General features: G+C 47.7%; 1 protein-coding gene across 1 annotated transcript in view; it reads right to left on the bottom strand.

Annotated features, from left to right (window-relative positions):
• Nucleotides 1-1,096: 1,096 nt before the first annotated feature.
• LOC140717441 (ATP-sensitive inward rectifier potassium channel 10-like) overlaps nucleotides 1,097-20,494 on the bottom strand; it is a 32,552-nt gene continuing 13,154 nt past the window's right edge. Inside the window, exon 2 of the mRNA XM_073031040.1 lies at nucleotides 1,097-4,161. Within this exon, the coding sequence (XP_072887141.1) occupies nucleotides 2,983-4,125 (1,143 nt within the window). The 5' untranslated portion in view covers nucleotides 4,126-4,161 and the 3' untranslated portion in view covers nucleotides 1,097-2,982. The remainder of the gene's footprint in view (nucleotides 4,162-20,494) is intronic.

Below are 20,494 nucleotides of genomic sequence, written 5' to 3'. Positions count from 1 at the left end.
TGATTTCCCCATCCCTCATGCCTCGACTCCCCCGCTCCTCATGCCTTCACCCACCCTGCCCCACACAACTTCACCACCCCCTCAGCCCCCCCACACATACCCCCCTCAGCCCCCCTCATTTCAATCCTACCTGCCTCGCCTCTTTCATCCTACACTCAGGTCCCCAGATTTCACCCTTATTTTTCAACACACTCTGCTCCTCTCGCCTTCGCCCCCACTACACCCTCACACCTACACCCCACTCTGACCCCTTACCTTCAACCCCCTGCCACCCGTATCTTCAACCCCCCCCTGCCCCCACACCTTCAACCCCCTTTGCCCACCATGCCTTCAACCCCCTGTGCCCCCTCTGCCCCCATGCCTTCAACCCCCTGTGCCCCCTCTGCCCCATGCCTTCAACCCCCTCTGCCCCCACACCTTCAACCCCGTGCCCCTGACACCTTCAACTCCCTCTGCACCCCCATGCCCTCAACCCCCTGTGCACTCCCGCACCTTCAGCCCACCCTGCCCCCGAGCCTTCAACCCCCCTCCCATCGGCCCCTCTGCCCCACACCTTCACTCTCCCTCAGCCCCATACCTTCACCCGCCTCACCCCACCCCCTGCACCTTTATCTTCCGTGACTTCAGCCCCCCTCTGACCCCCCCACTCTCTTCTGCTACCCACACTTTCATCCCCTCAACCCCTCACCCGTACATTTCTCTCTCTATTTGACACAGACCCAATCCATTCTCCCACTCCTTGTTGCATGTTGTCTACCCTCAGACACACATCCCTGCCTCTCATATTCCTTCTCCTTCACATACCTTCCCTTCTCTCATCCCTGAGGCACATGGTCCTCGTGTACAGTTTCACAGGATGCTCATACACTGTCACACAGACGCACGCACGCACGCACACACACTCACACTCACTCTCACCCACGTACACACACCTACTCTCTCTTACACACATACGCATACCTACTCACACTGACACCCACATCTTCTCTCTCTCACACACGGCACAGACAATTTTATTATTTCTTATAATTCATTAATGCTTTTATTTGTGTTGGAGTGATAAGTGTACAAAGCACACGTGCTCTTGCATCTCTTGCACCCCCCCCCCCACCCTGCACCCCTCCTTCCCCATCTCCCCTGTCTGGCTTCAGCAGCTGGGATACAAGGACTCTGCAAGTATTGTCTTCCAGTCCTGGTAGGTCTGTACTGAAGCCCCACTGTCTGGAGGTTGGGATGGGGCTGTGTTGTTTGGTAGGGGGTTTATAGTACCTGCCCCATGTGTGAATCAGTGCAGGGTGGGAGGAATGAGGCAGAGGAGCTGACAATGAGCAGGCCTCCGTATGTCTCACACTGCTACTCTGGTGCAGAGGGTGGGCAAGCAGACAGTAAATGCAGTTTAATTGTTTGGTGGGGTGTCAGTCTCTGGAACACCACCTGAGAGGCCTAGAGGGCAGCTGTGGTCTCTTCTGCATCAACCTCTGCAAGTGACAGGAGAGATGTTAGCAAAGTGAATGCAACTTTGTGTTTCATAAGAAGCAGATTATATTGTACAGGTGACAGAGTTAAAGGCCCTTCAACCCACCCATTGTGCTAGCCCCTCTCCTCTCCACCACCTCCTGTCTTTCCCTGTGTATAGGCTCTTCACCTGCACATCCCTTCCCCTGAGCTCCACTCTTTGGGGGTGGATCCCATGCTCACACACTCAGTGGTGGGGAGCTCTTCCAGAATCTGCATGGCCATCTATGGAACCCTCTTCAACTGGCCCCCATAGTCCACTCCCCATCAGGAGGAATACTCCCTGTTCCCACTCCTTCCTCAAGTTAAAGAACAACTCCCCTCCCACTACCACCAATCAAGCTGCCTTCTCTCGGTAGGGGGACCACTCCCTTCACCCTGCCCTTACTCCCAACCTTGCTATTTCAGAGATAGTTATATCTGGCAGGAAGACACTGGGCCAAGAAGCGGCTACCGCAGATTAATGCAGAGAGTTTGGAGGTGCAGAAAAGGGGGCAGAAGTTCATGTCCGGAGGTTTATAAAATACCACTTGCAGTCCCACATCTGGTGATAGTGAATATTGGGACAGAGGGTTGTGCTGAGGCTTTCAGATTCCTGAATGGATTGGCCTGGTTGTTTGCCCCACCCCGTGACCCCCCACCTCTCCATCCCCTGACAAAGGTCGTGGATCCACCACCCTCACTGAGCTCATGAATTCTCCCACTACTCCTTTTACTGTAGATTCGGGGATACCTGACTCGCTTACAGATAGGAGGAAAAGGAGATCCCATGGGAGAGGTGGGTGAGAGGAAGACAGTAGCAAACTGGGTGGGTGGGTGCACAGTTTGGGGCTATGGTCAATGATGAGGATGAGCTCTCATAATGTGAGAAACAGGGCTGGGTGTAAATAAGGGAGACATGATAACAAACTAATCAATCCTCATTCCCCCTTCCCCCAAATGCTTTAGGCAGGGGGACTGTCCAATGGAAACATTGCAGATCATAGGATCATTTTAGGAGAGGGAGTAGTGGGCAATGGGAGTGCACTCAGGAGCTAGTGATGGGTAGTTTCTGTGGGCTATGGATGGGGAATCACTGGATAGAGAGGGTAATTGATAATTGTGGAGAGTGTCCTGTTGATGAGGACCATTGGTAATATTGGTGTTCTATTCCCCATTACCCTTTAAGCATGAGGTAGGGTGTGACTGTGGGTGGAGAGAGTCTGTGGGTGTTTTGTGGAAGGGGAGAGGGTGACAGGAAAGATGTGGGAGTCAGTGGGTGTGAAGATGTGGGTAGGGGAGTCAATTGGCTATGGGCAGGTATTAAGTGGGTGATGGAGAGGGGGAGTCTGAGGGCTGTGGGAGGGTGTTCTGTAAGTGGGAGAATGTCCGTGGAATGCGGGAGGGGATTGAAGGGGTGGGGAAGCTGTGGGAGGTTGTGAGACTGGTGGGGAAGGAGGAAATCATTGACTCCACCCTCCCCCACCATCAGACGTTGCTGATCTTAACATTGCGGGATCCCCCCTCCTTTTCCCCCACCCTCCTGAGCTCCTCCTCCAGCCGTGCCTTCTCACCCATGCCCGCACCCTCAGCATGTCTCTCCATGCCAGGCACCCGTGCCACCCGGTCAAATCCAGCCAGGTCGGCCACGTATTTGCCGCCAGCTGAGACGGAGACCACGGGGCAGAACTCGTAACCCCACAGGATCTCCTCGGGCAGGTAGGAGGTGCGTGCCTGGCACAGGGCACTGGTGGACTCCACTGTGCCGCTCAGGATGACCAGCAGCTCAAAGCCACCGTCGGGTTCAGGCTCCCGTCCCTGGCGTAGGGCAGCGGGTGCTAGCGGACTGGTGTCGTCGATGGGATGGTAGAAGGTTAGGGGCAACAGCAGGAAGGGGCTCTCAGTGCCCGCGTCCAGCCGAAAGGGCACATCGGCCTGACAGAGGTGAACAGCCTCGCCGGGCCTGGCTGGCACCGCCCGCAGCAGCTTTCCCGACACACTGCAGCCCAGCAGGAGGCTGGGGCGCACATTGGCCACCCGCACTTGCAGTGAGAGACGGCCGTTGCGGGCCGAGACTACTGCTTGGTGGCTGAAACGCACGCCTGACGCCCGCTTCTTGGGGCGTGCTGCCTTGGCCAGGAAGGTGCCGGTGACAAAGACCTCTAGCAGGGTGGTGAGCAACAGCTGGGCCACCAGCAGCAGAACAGCTGCCGGGCACTGCTCTGAGATGTAGCGGTAGCCATAGCCGATGGTGGTCTGTGACTCGAGCGAGAAGAGGAAGGCGGCAGTCAGACTCCGCATGTTTTCCACGCACAGGGTGTGGTTTGCCGGGGGCCGCTCACCCTCCAGATCACCGTGTACCAGGGCCACAGCGTACCAGGCCAGGCCAAAGGCGAACCAGGTGCCGGCGAAGCTGGTACAGAACAGGGCCAGCTTGTAGCGCCACTTGAGGTCGACGAAGGTGGTCCACAAGTCCTTGAGGTAGAGGTAACCCCAGCCGCTGACATGCAGCAGCCGCACGTTGCTGCGGCCGTCCTTGTTCATCACCCGGCCCCGGGCCCGGGTTTGCCTCAGCAGTGGCTGGCTGTCCGTCTGCGTCTCCTGGCTCGAGAACACCTTGGCCGAGGACATGGCGGGGTCCAAGCGACCTTTCAGCTGACACCAGCCCTGCCAATAGTTGAGACGGGAGGTCAGGATGCATGTAAAGGGAGCTTCACTCTGTGTCTGACCCAGAGACAGAGGGACGGTGTGGTGGGACGGTGTGGAGGAAGCTCCTTTCTGTGTCTAACAGTTGTTGGGAGTGGACGATGGGACAGTGCAGATGGGAGCAGCCATTATGAAAGTGATCATAGTATGACTAGGCTACAATTATAGTGAGGAGCTGAGGGTTTGGGAGAGGGAGAGGAGGCTAAGTTGAGGCTTCTGTGTCTATTTTTATTAATGCTTAGCCAGCACAGCAATGATGGATCTCAGGGTTGTGGTGTGCTCCTTTTGCAAGATGAGGGACATCTGGCAGACATCTAGTCTCCCTGATCTTTACATGTGTGAAAAGTGCATCTGGGTGCAGCAGCTTACAGACTATGTTAGGAAACTGGAGCTACAGCTGGATAATCCATAGTTCGTTCAGGAGAATAAGGAATTGAAAGATAGGAGCTAAATATAGGCAGTCGCACTTAAGATGCAGGAAATAGCTAGCTGGGTGATGGCCAGGACAGAGTAAGGGAATAGGCAGGTAGTGTAGAGTACCCATCAATGACAAGTATACCATTTTGGATACTGATAGTGGGGATAAACGACCTACCAGAGAAAGCTACAGTGACCAGGCCTCTGCCACTTCTGTAACTCAGAAGAGAAGGGGGTGACAGAAGAAAAAACTGATAATGATAAGGGATTCAATAGTTATGAGAGGAGATTCTGTGGATGTGAAAGAGACTTACATATGGCATTTTGTCTCCCAGGTGCCAGGTTCATGGAAGCCTCAGATTGATTCTATTTAATTCTAAGGGGAGTGGTACACATTAGAACTAATGACATAGGAAAGAAAAGGGATGAGGTCCTAAAGAGTGAATATAGGGAGCTAGGTTGGAAGATAAAAGATGTAAACTCAAGGGTAGTAATCTCTGGATTGCTGCATCTGCCACGCATCAGTGATGGTAAGATAAGGATAATTATCTGGTAAGTTACCTGGGTTTCAGCACTTAAGTTACAGAGAAAGGTTGAACAAGTTAGGTCTCTATTCATTGGAGCATAGAAGGTTGAGGGGGGATTTGATCGAGGTATTTAAAATTTTGAGAGGGATAGATAGAGTTGACGTGAATAGGCTGTTTCCATTGAGAGTAGGGGAGATTCAAACGAGAGGACATGATTTGAGAGTTAGGGGGCAAAAGTTTAAGGGAAACACGAGGGGGTATTTCTTTACTCAGAGAGTGATAGCTGTGTGGAATGAGCTTCCTGTAGAAGTAGTAGAGGCCAGTTCAGTTGTGTCATTTAAGGTAAAATTGGATAGGTATATGGACAGGAAAGGAGTGGAGGGTTATGGGCTGAGTGCGGGTAGGTGGGACTAGGTGAGATTAAGAGTTCGGCACGGACTAGGAGGGCCGGAATGGCCTGTTTCCGTGCTGTGATTGTTATATGGTTATAATTTGGCAGATGGGCAGGGTTTCAGATTTATGAGATCTCATCTGCACAAAGTGTGACCTGTACAAAAATGATGGGTTACACCTGAACCCAAGTGGAACCAATATCCATGTGAGCAGGTCTTCTAGGGCTGTGGAGGGGTGATTAACCTGGGATGGAAAGCAGACTGATAGGTCAGAGAATAGAGCAGTTGGTGTAAATGTAGATGCAGTCTGTAGAGAGACTGTGAGGAATCATACACATAAATGCATTTGGTTAGATGAGATGAAATATAAAAAGCAAGAAATATTAGGAACGAGAGTGATGAAATTTGACCATGGGTTAGTACATGGAACCCCAAGGGAGATGAAATTCAACCATGTGTCATTACATGGAGCTACAAAGATGCTGAACTTTCACCTGGGGTCATTACATGGAACTACAAGGGGAGATTAAATTCGACCATGGAACTACAAGGGGAGATGAAATTTGATCATGGGTCAGTACATAGAACTACTAGGAAGATGAAATTCGAACATGTGTCAGTACATGGAACTACAAGGGGAGATGAAATTTGATCATGGGTCAGTACCTGGAACTACAAGGGTGATGAAGTTTCTCCTTGGGTCAATGCATGGAACTACAAGCTATCATATGCCATTACAGATGCTGTCACAAGGGAAGGGAATGGCTGCTGGATATTCCAGAGTTTTGATGTTTCAAAAGTGACAGGGAGTGAAGTAAGAGAGGTGAGGGAGCAGAATTACTAATTGGGCCTAATATTACAGCTGCAGAAAAGGAGGACATTAGGGAGGGATCATCCACTGAGTCAGTTTGGGTGAAGTCATAAAGAGGTCACCTTATTGGGAGATTTCTATAGAATCTCCCCTCCCCATTATCTGCAGAGGGATTGAGGAGCTGATCGGGAGGCAGATTTTGGAAAGGAGCACTCATATTCATGAGTGACTTCAACTTTCCCAAGTTTTGGCACCTCATTTGTGCAAAACATTTAGATGGGACAGAATTTGTTATGTGTGTCCAGGAAGGATTCCTAACACAATATACTGAGAGGCTATACTGGATCTAGTACAAGGTGATTAACCTGGTCAAGCGACAGATATCTTGGTGGGAGAGCACGCCGGACACAGTGACCACAACTCCCTGGCTTTTACCAGAGCCTTGGACAGGGATAGGAGGAAATGGTATGGAAAAGCATCCAATTGGGGGAGGGAGAATTATGATGCTATTAGGCAGGAGTGTGGGTGTGTAAACATTGAACATAGAATAGTACAGCACATTACAGGCCCTTAAGCCCACAATGTTGTGCCGACCCTCAAACCCTGCCTCCCATATAACCTCCCACCTTAAATTCCTCCATATATCTGTCCAGCAGTCTGTAAAACTCTACTAGTGTATCTGCCTCCACCATTGACTCAGGCAGTGCATTCCACGCACCAACTACTCTCTGACTGAAAAACCCTCCTCTAACATCCCCCTTGAACCTCCCTTCCCTTACCTTAAAGCCATGTCCTCTTGTACTGAGCAGTGGTTCCCTGGGGAAGAGGCACTGGCTGTCCACTGTGTGTATTCCTCTTAATATCTTGTACACTTCTACCATGTCTCCTCTCATCCTCCTTCTCTCCAAAGAGTAAAGCCCTAGCTCCCTTAATCTCTGATCATAATCCATACTCTCTAAACCAGGCAGCATCCTGGTAAATCTCCTCTGTACCCTTTCCAATGCTTCCACATCCTTTCTATAGTGAAGCAACCAGAACTGGACACAGTACTCCAAGTGTGGCCTTACCAGAGTTTTATAGAGCTGCATCATTACATCGCGTCTCTTAAACTCTATCCCTCGACTTATGAAAGCTAACACCCCATAAGCTTTCTTAACTACCCTATCTACCTGTGAGGCAACTTTCAGGGATCTGTGGACATGTACCCCCAGATCCCTCTGCTCCTCCACACTACCAAGTATCCTGCCATTTACTTTATACTCTGCCTTGGAGTTTGTCCTTCCAAAGTCTACCACCTCACACTTCAACGGGTTGAACTCCATCTACCACTTCTCAGCCCACTTCTGCGTCTTCTCTTCAATGTCTTTCTGCAATCTTTGACAATCCTCTATACTATCTACAACACCACCAACCTTTGTGTCGTCTGCAAACTTGCCAACCCACCCTGCTACCCCCATATCCAGGTTGTTAATAAAAATCACGAAAAGTAGGGGTCACAGAACAGATCCTTGTGGGACACCACTAGTCACAACCCTCCAATCTGAATGTACTCCCTCCACCACGACCCTCTGCCTTCTGCAGGCAAGGTAATTCTGAATCCACCTGGCCAAACTTCCCTGGATCCCATGCCTTCTGACTTTCTGAATAAGCCTACTGTGTGGAACCTTGTCAAATGCCTTACTAAAATCCATGTAGATCACATCCACTGCATCTGTATGCCTGGTCACCTCCACAAAGAACTGTATTAGGTTTGTTAGACACAATCTGCCCTTCACAAAGCCATGCTGACAGTCCCTGATCAGACCATGATTCTCTAAATGGCCATAGATCCTATCTCTAAGAATCTTTTCCAATAGCTTTCCCACCACAGATGTAAGGCTCACTGGTCTATAATTACCCGGACTATCCCTACTACCCTTTTTGAACAAGGGGACAACATTCGCCTCCCTCCAATCATCCGGGACCATTCCTGTGGACAACGAGGACATAAAGATCCTAGCCAGAGGCTCAGCAATCTCTTCCCTCGCGTCGTGGAGCAGCCTGGGGAATATTCTGTCAGGCCTCAGGGACTTACCCGTCCTAATGTATTTTAACAACTCCCAACACCTCCTCTCCCTTAATATCAACATGCTCCAGAACATCAACCTCACTCATATTGTCCTCACCGTCATCAAGTTCCCTCTCAGTGGTGAATACCGAAGTGAAGTATTCATTGAGGACCTCGCTCACTTCCACAGCCTCCAGGCACATCTTCCCACTTTTATCTCTAATCGGTCCTACCTTCACTCCTATCATCCTTCTGTTCTTCACATAATTGAAGAATGCCTTGGGGTTTTCCTTTACCCTACTCAAGGACTTCTCATGCCCCCTTCTCGCTCTTCTCAGCCCCTTCTTAAGCTCCTTTCTTGCTACCCTATATTCCTCAATAGCCCCTTCTGATCCTTGCTTCCTAAATCTCATGTATGCTGCCTTCTTCCACCTGACTAGATTTTCCACTTCACTTGTCACCCATGGTTCCTTCACCCTACCATTCTTTATCTTCCTCACCAGGACAAATTTATCCCTAACATCCTGCAAGAGATCCTTAAACATCAACCACATGTCCATAGTACATTTCCCTGCAAAAACATCATCCCAATTCACACCCGCAAGTTCTAGCCTTATAGCCTCATAATTTGCCCTTCCCCAATTAATAATTTTCCTGACCTCTCTGATTCTATCCTTTTCCATGATAATGCTAAAGGCCAGGGAGCGGTGATCACTGTCCCCCAGATGCTCACCCACTGACAGATCTGTGACCTGACCCGGTTCGTTACCTAATACTAGATCTAGTATGGCATTCCCCCTAGTCGGCCTGTCAACATACTGTGACAGGAATCCATCCTGGACACACTTAACAAACTCTGCCCCATTTAAACCCTTGGAACTAATCAGGTGCCAATCAATATTAGGGAAGTTAAAGTCACCCATGATAACAACCCTGTTATTTTTGCACCTTTCCAAAATCTGCCTCCCAATCTGCTCCTCGGTATCTCTGCTGCTACCAGGGGGCCTACAGAATACCCCTAGTAGAGTAACTGGTCCCTTCCTGTTCTTGACTTCCACCCATACTGACTCAAAAGAGGATCCTGCTACATTATCCACCCTTTCTGTAGCTGTAATAGTATCCCTGACCAGTAATGCCACCCCTCCTCCCCTTTCCCCCTTCTCTATCCCTTTTGAAGCACTGAAATCCAGGAATATTGAGAATCCATTCCTGCCCTGGTGCCAGCCAAGCCTCTGTAATGGCCACTACATCATAATTCCATGTACGTATCCAAGTTCTCAGTTCATCACCTTTGTTCCTGATGCTTCTTGCATTGAAGTACACACACTTTAGCACTTCTACCTTACTACCTTTACACCCTTTATTCTGCTTCTCTTTCCTCAAAGCCTCTCTATATGTTAGATCTGGCTTTACTCCATGCACTTCTTTCACTGCTCTATCGCTCTGGGTCCCATCCCCCTTGCAACTTAGTTTAAACCCTCCCGAACCATGCTAGCAAACCTACCTGCAAGGATATTGCTCCCCCTCAAGTTCAGGTGCAACCCATCCAATCTGTACAGGTCCCACCTTCCCCAGAAGAGATCCCAATGGTCCGAAAATCTAAAACCCTGCCCCCTGCACCAACTCCTCAGCCACACATTCAACTGCCATCTCCTCCAATTCTTACCATCACAATCACGTTGCACTGGCAGCAATCCTGAGAACACCACCCTTGTGGTCCTGTTCTTCAGCCTTCTGCCAAGTTCCCAAAACTCACACTTCAGGACCTCATCCCTCTTCCTGCTTATGTCATTGGTACCAACATGTATCACGACTTCTGGTTGCTTTCCCTCTCGTACCAGGATGTCATGCACCCGGTCAGAGACATCCCGGAACCTGGCACCCGGGAGGCAACAAACCATGTGGGTGTCCTTCTCATGTCCACAAAATCTCCTGTCTGCTCCCCTGACTATAGAGTCTCCAATGACGACAGCTCTCCTCTTCTCCATCCCATCCTTTGGATTGGGAACAAATGTACAAGATCATCAATGTAATAAATAAATTACACACAATGGAAATGTAAGGGTTGCTATGGGTTCTGGTTAGGTTTGTCCCATTGAGGCAGAGAAAGGATGGTAGAGTGAAGGAGCCATGGCTGACGAGAGATATGGAATAATTGGTCAAGAGGGGAAACAATACACACACTTAATGTTTCAGAAGCAAGATCAGACAGGACTCTAGAGAGTAACAAGGTAGCCAGAAAGGAGCTGAAGAACTTTCTTAAAAGAAGTAGAGGCAAAATGAGAGAGCCCCGGCAAGTAGGATTAAAGAAAACCCCAAGGCACTTGTGAAGAAAAGGAGGATGACTGGGTAAAGTAGGCCAATCAGAGATAAAAGAAGAATCATGCTTTGAGTCGGAGATAGGGAAGGTCCTTAACGAATACTTTGCATTAGTATTCACCAGTGAGAGGGATCTTGATGTTTGTGAGAACAGTGTAAAACAAGCTGATGTGCTGGCACATGTTAGGAAAGATGTGCTGGAACTTCTGGCATTTCTGAGGATGGCATAAAATAGGCTGATATGCTAGAATGTATTGATGTTAGGCAAAAAGATATGCTAGAAATTTTGACAAGCTTTAGGATAGCTGAGTCCCCGGGTCAGACAGGATATATCAAAGTTATTGCGGGAGGTGAGGGAAGAGATTGCTGTGCCTTTTAGTGATGATCTTTGTGCCATCACTGGCCGTAGGAGTAGTACCATAAGATCGGATGGTGGCAAATGTTATTCCTTTGTTCAAGAAAGGTAAGGGATAATCCTGGGAATTATAGACCATGCGGATAGTCCACCCTGTCCCTTCTGTGGGCATGCCAATTCTGAACCCACAATTCAGAGTCCCTGGATCTTTGGCCTCATAACTTTCTGAATGAGTTTACCATGGAAAACGTTATCAAATGCCTCATTAAAATCCATGGGATCTGTTCTAGGACCCCTGATCTTCATGATTTTTATAAATAACTTGGATGGAGGAAGTGGAAGGGTAGAGTAGTAAGTTTGTGGATGACTTGAAGGTTGGTGATACTGTGAATAGTGTAGAATGTTGTCATAGGTTACAACAGGACAGAGATAAGAAGAGCTGATCTGAGAAGTGGCAGATGGAGTTCATTCTGGAAAAGTATGGTGATTCACTCCAGAAGGTCAAATTTGAAGGCAGAATACAGTGTTTTTGGCAGGATTCTTAGCAGTGAAGAGGAAAAGATAGCTCTTGGGGTCCATCTCCATAGATCCCTCAAAATTGCCAACAAGTTGATGGGTAGTTAGGAAGGTGTATGGTGTGTTTCCCTTCATTAGTTGGCAGATTGAGTTCAAGACATAAGGTAAAGTTGTAGATCCAAAACCTGCTTAGACCACACTTGGAATATTGTGTTCAGTTCTTTTGCCTCATTCTAGGAAGGATATGGAGGTAGATGCAGTTATATTAGAAACATTTAAGAAACTTTCAGATAGGTATATGAATGAAAGGAAAATGGAATTCTATGGGGGTTAGAAGGGTTAAATTTATCTTGAAGTAGGTTAAAAGGCTGACACAACATCATGGGCCAAAGGGCCTGTATTATTCTGTGTTAGCCTATATCCTGAGAGTGTGTGATGTGAGAGTGTAGAGGGAGCTTCATTCTCTGCCTAACCCATGTGATGGGATGGTGAAGAGGCTGACTCTTATTTAGATAATAGAATTTAGTAGTAGAGTCCCAAACATGAGAAAGTCTGCAGATGCTGGAAATCCAAAGCAACACACAAAATGTTGGAGGAACTCAGCAGGTCAGGTAGCATCTACTGAAAAGAATAAACAGTTGATGTTTAGGGCCAAGACCCTCCCTTGACACTCAGTCTTTTAATTTTCCTAACTTTGATTGAATTGCCTTAGTGAATGGACATGGTGGGGGGGGGGGGCAAAATTTCAAGAGACTTCTCAGAATCTCCTACTGGAGAAGGGTCTGTATTCCTTGTTGTACTATGAAACGTGGTGACCATTGTTTATTGAGCTAGACAGTAGTACAGACAGTAGGAAAATCAGTTCTTAATTTAAGGCCTAAACTGCAGGACAGATTTCAATAGTGTAAGACAGGACCTGGGAGAGGTAGACTACGGGCAGCTGCTTGGAAGGGTGGAGTGAGGGAATAGGTAACAATGTGTGATAAATAGGAGGTGTTTAAAATTGAGATAGTTGAATGAACATGTCCCTGAAGGGGTAAGAGGCAGAGATAGTAAAATCCTGAAAGCACAAACCACCAGGCTCAAGTACAATTTCTATTTTGTTGTTATAAGATTGTTGAAATGTTCCCTAAGATGATAAGATAGATTCTTGAGCTGACAATCTAATTCTTGCTGCTTATTTTCTGCCTGCACTGGACTTTCTCTGTAACTGTTGTATATTCTGTTATTGTTTCACCTTAAACTACCTCAATGCATTCTGTAATTAATCTGTATGATCAGTGTGCAAAAACAAGCTTATCACTATATGTGACAATAATAAACCAATCCAATTTTACCTTACTGATCCAAGTATAGGTTTAGATTACTTTTTCAAAGTTGTGAGAGTCACAGCCTCCATCATCCCCTCAAACAGTGTATTCCAGGTTCCAAACCACCGCTGGGGGAAACATTCTCTCCCAGATTCCCTCTGAACCTTACCCCATCCTAAAGCCCATCACTCTACCATTTAAATGAAGGTCTCATGGTCTCCACTATCTCAGCTTTACATGATTTTCTGTCCCTCCGTCAGATCTCCCCTCAGCTTCCTTGCAACAAATAAACCCTCCCCCATTGACTCTTCCTTCTCCACTGTACACCCCATCCCCTGTAAAAATCAGTATCCAACCACTTTCCCTGAAGTGACTCACTGTGCTCACATGCAACATCCTGCTTGCTGTATACAGGGACACCACATCACTCCACACCCAGCCTCTGTCCCCTCTATCTATCTACATAGCCTTCTGTGTCACCAACCTCACTACCCCAGGGGTCTTACCTTCCCTGCCCCATCAGTGGTAACTTTGCTGTTTGGTTTACAGGGAATGGGGAAATGTGTTTTACAGTATACAGGCTGTTTGCAAGTCTACTACACCTGGGTACTCTGCATAGTTTTGGTCCCTCTGTTGAATATGCAATATACCAAGAGTCGTGAAACAAATTCAGGGGGCTAGTTTCTGGGATGAGGACTTGTCCTTTCATGAGTGGTTAAAGAACTTAAATCTGATTTTAATGTAATTTCAAAGAATGACGTGATCCTGCAAAATAGACAACATCCTGAGGGGCAGAGAGAGTAGATTTTGGAATGTTTCCACCAGTGAGAGAGCCACAAATGAGGAAACAGAGTGACAGGATTAAAAGTGGTCATATAAACCTGTGGTTCATAAGATCCTCTCTCAGAGGATGATGAGTCTTGGGAATTCTCCTCCTGTGGAATATGTAGAGAATGGATCACAGGGGTTTAGTTTGAGGAAAAAGTGGAAGTATGTTTGAAAGGTTGGGGACTGAGCTTGATGGGAAAGCACAGATGAGACCTGGAGCAGTTCCACCTGAGCACTGGTTGGGCAATTTGATGTGACTGTGGACCTTGACCTCTTTTGTGACCTGTGTCCACACAACTTTCCTACCTGAGTATTGTCTGCTAAATTAGCAACACCCATCTCCTTCCTGTAAGTAGTGAGTCTCAATGGTCCTCATGACCCCAGCACTGACTGACAGTTCTTGTGAGTTTGCCAATCCTTCATCCTTGTTGGTGTATCACTTTCATTTGGATCTTATTACGGGTAATGGAAAATCTAAATATTTAAATTCTTCTGGATACCCCAAGTTCACCCTCTCACACAAAGATCTCAGAATTTTGCTTGGGACAGAGTTTACTGTTCCCCTCTGTCCCTAATCAGTGCAAAACCTCAGTCCAAAAACTGGGGGTTGTTGGAAGATCTATTGATCTACCTTTGATCTAATCACTCTGTGAAAGAGCTTAAAGCCAAACATGCCACTGGTCCAAGGGAGAGAAAGGATGCGGAATGTGAGGCTTCCTTGCATTTGACCCTGACGCTGTGTTGTACCCAGATATTCTTCAGTCATCGACACAAGTTAAAGAGGGGATGGGAGGGGTGGGGAGTGTGAGGAGGAAGATCCTGTTCTCCTCCCAATGTCTCCCTACCCTGTTCCCTCTTTTCCTATCTTCCCCTTCCCCTCTCTTTTCACCTTCATGCCTTCATACCCAGCCACTTTATTCTGTCACCCTTTTTTACTTCTTGCTCTCTTATTCCCCTCCCACTTGATCACTACCTCTCTTATCCTCCTTCCTCTCCCCTTTCTACCCTCTCTCATCCACTCCTTCCCCCTTGCAGCCCCATTTCAAATATCTCTCCTCATCCACCCCCCTCTCCCCCCTCCACCCTACTTTCACCCTAATGTCTTCCACTAACCTTTCCCACTCCTCCCTCCCTGCCTACACATTTCTCCCCACTTCCCTGTCCCTCTTCTCTGCCTCTTCCCTGTCCACCACTACACAATCTCCCCTTTTCCCCCTTCCACACAACTCCTGTCTCCCCTCTCCACACATGTAATCTATTCCCCACATTACCCTGGTTTCTCCTTGTCTCTGCCCCTTCCCCCTCTCCCTCACTCCATGCCCCCTCTCTCTCCCCATTTTCACTACCCCTCCCTTCTTCCACTTTCTCCACACTCCCCCTCACTATCTGCTTTTCCCTGTTCTCACTCTTTCCTCCCTATCTCCCCTTCTCCCTCCCTCTGCCCTCTCCAGACCCCTCTCCCCTTCTTCATCCCCATTTTACTCCCTTCACTTGCCTCCCTCTTGCTGCTCTCTCACTCCCTCTTTCCCCTCTCTTGTCCCTCCTCAACTCTCCATTCCTACTCCCTCTCCCTCTTTACCTGTGCCCCTCTTCACTACCACTCCTGCTTCCCATTCTGTCTGCTCTTGCTCCCTCTCCTCCCCCTCTTCCTCCCCTTTTCCCCTCCCTTGCTGCCCTCCCCGTGTGTGTGTCTCTCTCTCCCTTGCTTTTTGCCTCTCTCCTTCACTCCTCCCTCACTCCTTCCCTTGCATTCTCCCTCCCCATCCCCCTCTCACCCTTGACCTTCTGGCCTACACTGCCTGTTTCCAAGGTAACTTGACAGTTTCTGTGGACGAATGCAGTAATGGAAAAGCTCTCACAATCAAGGCTTCCTCACTGCATTCAGCGGCTCAGCTGTGATTGATGGGCTGGGTGGTGGTGGGGGGGGGGGGGAAGCTCACCGATTAATGACTGTGACCCTCTCCACTGCTGAATAGGCAGTCAGCTTCCAACCTGACAATCCATCCGGCTGCTATGGTTCGGAGAAGATAGTCTGAGAGCAAGCATGAAAGAGAGAGACTGAGTGTGCAGAGATACAGGGGGAGTAGATAGAGATGGGCAAAGAAGGAGGGAAAGAAGACAACAGAGTTGGTGAGGGAAAGATACAGGACAAATGGGAGGAAGGAAGATTGAAATAAGGTAGTCTGAGCTAGTTAAAAAGCCTCGGGATTCCTAGCCCCCGACCAGCAAGTGTGCCTGGTATTGAGCACAGCCACAATGAAGTGGAGGTTTGGTTTCAGCTGGCCCCGGTCCTTCCCCATGCAGATGAAGAGAGCCTTTATCTGGTACAGCGAAGACCCAATGTTCCCTTCCGCCGTATCTGGTTCCCTCTCATTTCCGCTGATTTACATTTATAATCGGCTCAGCTAAACAGAAGAATCTGTCAGTCGTGACAGTTCCTCTGTTCTCAAGGACAACAAGGGCCTGATCCAAGCCAGCATACCAAGTATTCATGTGACCAGCCCTTCAGTTCGCAATCAATTCACTCCCCGTACTGTCATGCACTCCCAGGACACAGTTCAGACTCAGAGTGAAGTTCCCTCTACACAGTCCCAACCCACACTGGGGGGGGGGGGGGGGGGGGGGGTACAGGTCAGACTCAGAGTGAAGCTCCCTCTATACTATCCCAACACACACTCCTAGAGCACAGATCAGACACAGGGTGAACCTCCCTCCACATCGTCTAACAATTGTCTGGCAACAGACACAAAGTGCTGGAGGAACTCTGCAGGCCAGCAGCATCCATGGAAAAGTACAGTCGATGTTTCAGGCCGAGACTCTTCAGCAGGATCTGCAGCATCCAGCGTCTGCAGATTTTCTCTTGTTTGCCATTCTCTCGTATCATTTACAATTCATTGTTTGTTTTGAATTACAATGAATAAATTCATGAGATTCTTTTGTCTCTGTGGGTGTGTAAAATCATTTTTAAAAATCTGTCCCCCACTGTGCAAAATCCCGGTGTTTAACCACACCCATACCTGTGAGACAGGACAGTAATTGATGTAAACAGCACTCAGAGAGACACTGCAGGCATGTGCATGTTTCCATACATGTATACCCCAGGCTAACACGTGTGCACTCACATACCAGATGTACACATTCACTGGGGATACACACACACACACACACACACACTCATGCAGATGCACACACATGCACACACACACGCATGCACTCACACTCGCACACAAACACCCTTCCCCCATGCGCTCGTTCTTCCTCTCTCTTTCTCTCTCACACACAACAATCCAGCAAAGGAAGAGGATGTTGGGCCCAACATGATATTGTGATCTAAGGAAACTAACAAGAAAATGCCTCAGTAAAATCAACCTTTTTGCCGTTCCAACTTATATATTCCTCCATGCTCTGTACATTCATGTGCTTATCCAAAACGCTCTGAACACTTCTGTTGTACTTGCCTCTCCCACCTAACTAGTTCACCTCATTCTTGGGACCCATCATACTCTGTGATTTAAAAAAACCTTAGCCTGCACATCTGCTTTTACACCCCCTCTGACCTTAAACATATGCCTCTAGTATAAGACCTTTCAACTCTGGGAAAAGAGCATTGGCTCTCTGTTATAAATCTCTCTTAGGTATCCACTCAGCTTTCACCACTCCAGAGCCAACAACTCAGTTTGGTACTCCACTCCTTAAAGTGCACTACCAATCCAGGGAGTGTGTGATGGGACAGTGTAGAGGGAGCTTCACTCTGTGTCTGACCGGTGCCCTGGGAGTGTGTGATGGGACAGTGTAGAGGGAGTTTCACTCTGTGTTTGATCTGCTGCCTGCTGAGCAATCATTCTGGCTATGATCCTTTATCCATTCACCCAGTTAAAATGGAGAAATATCACAACTGATCTTAGTAGGACCAATATTGAGACAAGTTAATCGCTGAGAGATCTTTGCCATTTCCAAATGCATTAAAAGAACTTTTGTTCAGTCCCACACTGTGCAGGCAGAGATTAGTATCAAGTACTGCACTACCAGAGAGGGTGTATTCATAAGTGACAATGTCAGTATAGATGCACAGCTCACCAAACATATCGTGGGAATCAGCAGCAGAGCAACCTTTCCCCGCATACACACACCGGGAAACACATCCACCATTAACCCTCTCACTCGACTCCTTCCAGCCCTACAGGCAGCCTATCCTGGGAGCGTGTGATGCTACAGTGTAGAGGGAGCTTCACTCTGTGTCTGTTAATTGGGAATGCATGATCAGACAATGTAGAGGGAGCTTCACTCTGTGTCTGACACATGCTCTGGGAGTGCATCATGGGAGTGTCTGATTACACAGGCTATAAGGTGGGATGGTTGAGGAACAGTGGAAGGCTTTCAAAGAGATTTTTCACAGTGCTCAACAAAAGTATATTCCAGTTAAAAGCAAGGACAGTAAGGGTGGGGAGAGCCAACCTTGGGTACCTAAGGAACTAAAAGAAGGCATCATACTGAAAGCTCATATATACAAAGTCGCCAAGAGTAGTGGGAAACTGGAAAATTAGGAAAACTTTAAAAAGCAACAAAGAACCAATAAATGAACAATAAAGAAAGGGAAGATAGATTATGAAAATAAACTATCACAAAATATACAAACGGATAGTAAAAGTTTTTATAATTATATAAAGCTGAATAAGGTGACTAAAGTGAACGTAGGTTCCTTGGAGGACGAGAAGGGGGATTTGATATTGGGTAATGAGGAAATGGCCGAGGCTTTAAATGATTATTTTGTGTCGGTCTTCACGGTTGAGGATGTCTAACATGCCAAGGAGAGATGTTATGGATGTGATAGGAGGTGAGGACCTTGATACAACAGCTATCACTAAAGAGGTAGTGTTGTGCAAATTTGTAGGCCTGAAGATAGATAAGCCCCCTGGTCATGATGGAATGCATCCCAGGGTACTGAAAGAAATGGCAGAAGTCATAAGGTTAACTTAGTTATAGGTTAAGTAAGTGGGGAAGGGTCTGGCTGTTAGAGTACAATGTTGGTAAATGTGAGGTCATCCACATTTGAAGAAAAAATGGAAGATCAGAGTATTATTTAAATGGTAAAAGATTGCAGCATGCTGCTGTGCAGAGGGTCTTGGGAGTGCTTGTACATGAATCACAATAGGTTGGTTTGCAGGTGCAGCAGGCTATCAAGAACGTAAATGAGATGTTGGCCTTCACCCACTTAATGAGATTGAATTTAAGAGGGAGGTTATGCTGCAACTGTACAGGGTACTGGTGAGTCTGTACCTGGAGTACTGCGTGCAGTTCTGGTCTCTTTATTTGAGGAAGGATATACTGGCTTTGGAGGCAGTGCAGAGGAGGTTCACCAGGTTGATTCTAGAGATGAGGGGGTTAGACTATGAGGAGAGATTGAGTTGCCTGGGACTGTACTCACTGGAATTCAGAAGAATGAGAGCAGATCTTATAGAAACATATAAAATTACAAAAAGGATAGATAAGATAGAGCAGGAAAGTTGTTTGCACTGCTAGGTGAGACTAGAACTAGGGGACATAGCCTCAAGATTTGGGGGAGTAGGTTTAGGATGGAGATGAGGAGGAACTGCTTTTCCCAAAGAGTGGTGAATCTGGAACTCTGTCCTCAATGAAGCAGCAGAGGCTTCCTCAGTAAATATACTTCAGACACGGTAGATAGATTTTTGCATAGATGGGGAATTAAGGGTTATTGGGAAAAGGCAGGTAGGTGGAGATGAGTCCATGGCCAGATTAGCCATGATCTTGTTAAATAGTGGAGCAGACTTGACGGGTCAGATGGCCGACTCCTGCTCCTATTTCTTATGTTCTTATGTCTTATGGGAAAGTGCAGAGGGAGCTTCACTCTGTGACTGACCCATGTCCTGGGAGTGTGTAATGGGACAGTAAAGAGGGAGCTTGACTCAATGTCTGGCTCGTGCCCTGGGAGTGTATGATGGAACAGTGAAGAGGGAGTGTGTGATGGGACAGTGTAGAGGGGGTGTGTGATGTGACGGTGTAGAGGGAGCTTCTCTGTGTATGACCCATGTCCTGGGAGTGTATGATGGGGCAGTGAAGAGGGAGTGTGTGATGGGACAGTGTAGAGGAAGTGTGTGATGGGACAGTGTAAATGTAGTGTGTGATGGGACAGTGTAGAGGGAGCTTCTCTGTGTATGACCCATGTCCTGGGAGTGTATGATGGGGCAGTGAAGAGGGAGTGTGTGATGGGACAGTGTAGAGGAAGTGTGTGATGGGACAGTGTAGATGTAGTGTGTGATGGGACAGTGTAGAGGGAGCTTCACTCTGTGTCTGACCTGTGCCCTGGGCGTTTATGATGGGACAGTGCAGAGGGAGCTTCATTCTATGTCTGACCCATGCCCCGGGAGTGTATGATCGGTCAATGTAAAGGGAACTTCACTTTGTGTCTGACCCCGGGAGTGTATGATGGGTCAGTGTAAAGGGAACTTCACTTTGTGTCTAACCCCAGGAGTGTATGATATTGTTGTTGACTTATTGTTCAGTCTGCTTTTCAAGTCAAGTCACTTTTATTGTCATTTCGACCATAACTGCTGGTACAGTACACAGTAAAAACAAGACAATGTTTTTCAGGACCATAGTGTTACATGACACAGTACAAAAACTACACTGAACTACGTAAAAGAAAAACACAGAAAAAAAACTACACTAGACTACAGACCTACCCAGGACTGCATAAAGTACACAAAACAGTGCAGGCATTACAATAAATAATAAACAGGACAATAGGACAGTA

This window comes from Hemitrygon akajei, chromosome 27 (assembly GCF_048418815.1).
Source record: "Hemitrygon akajei chromosome 27, sHemAka1.3, whole genome shotgun sequence".
In the NCBI taxonomy this organism is placed as follows: domain Eukaryota; kingdom Metazoa; phylum Chordata; class Chondrichthyes; order Myliobatiformes; family Dasyatidae; genus Hemitrygon; species Hemitrygon akajei.
Note: the sequence above shows the minus strand (reverse complement) of the source record. Positions and strands in the feature narration are given on the sequence as shown.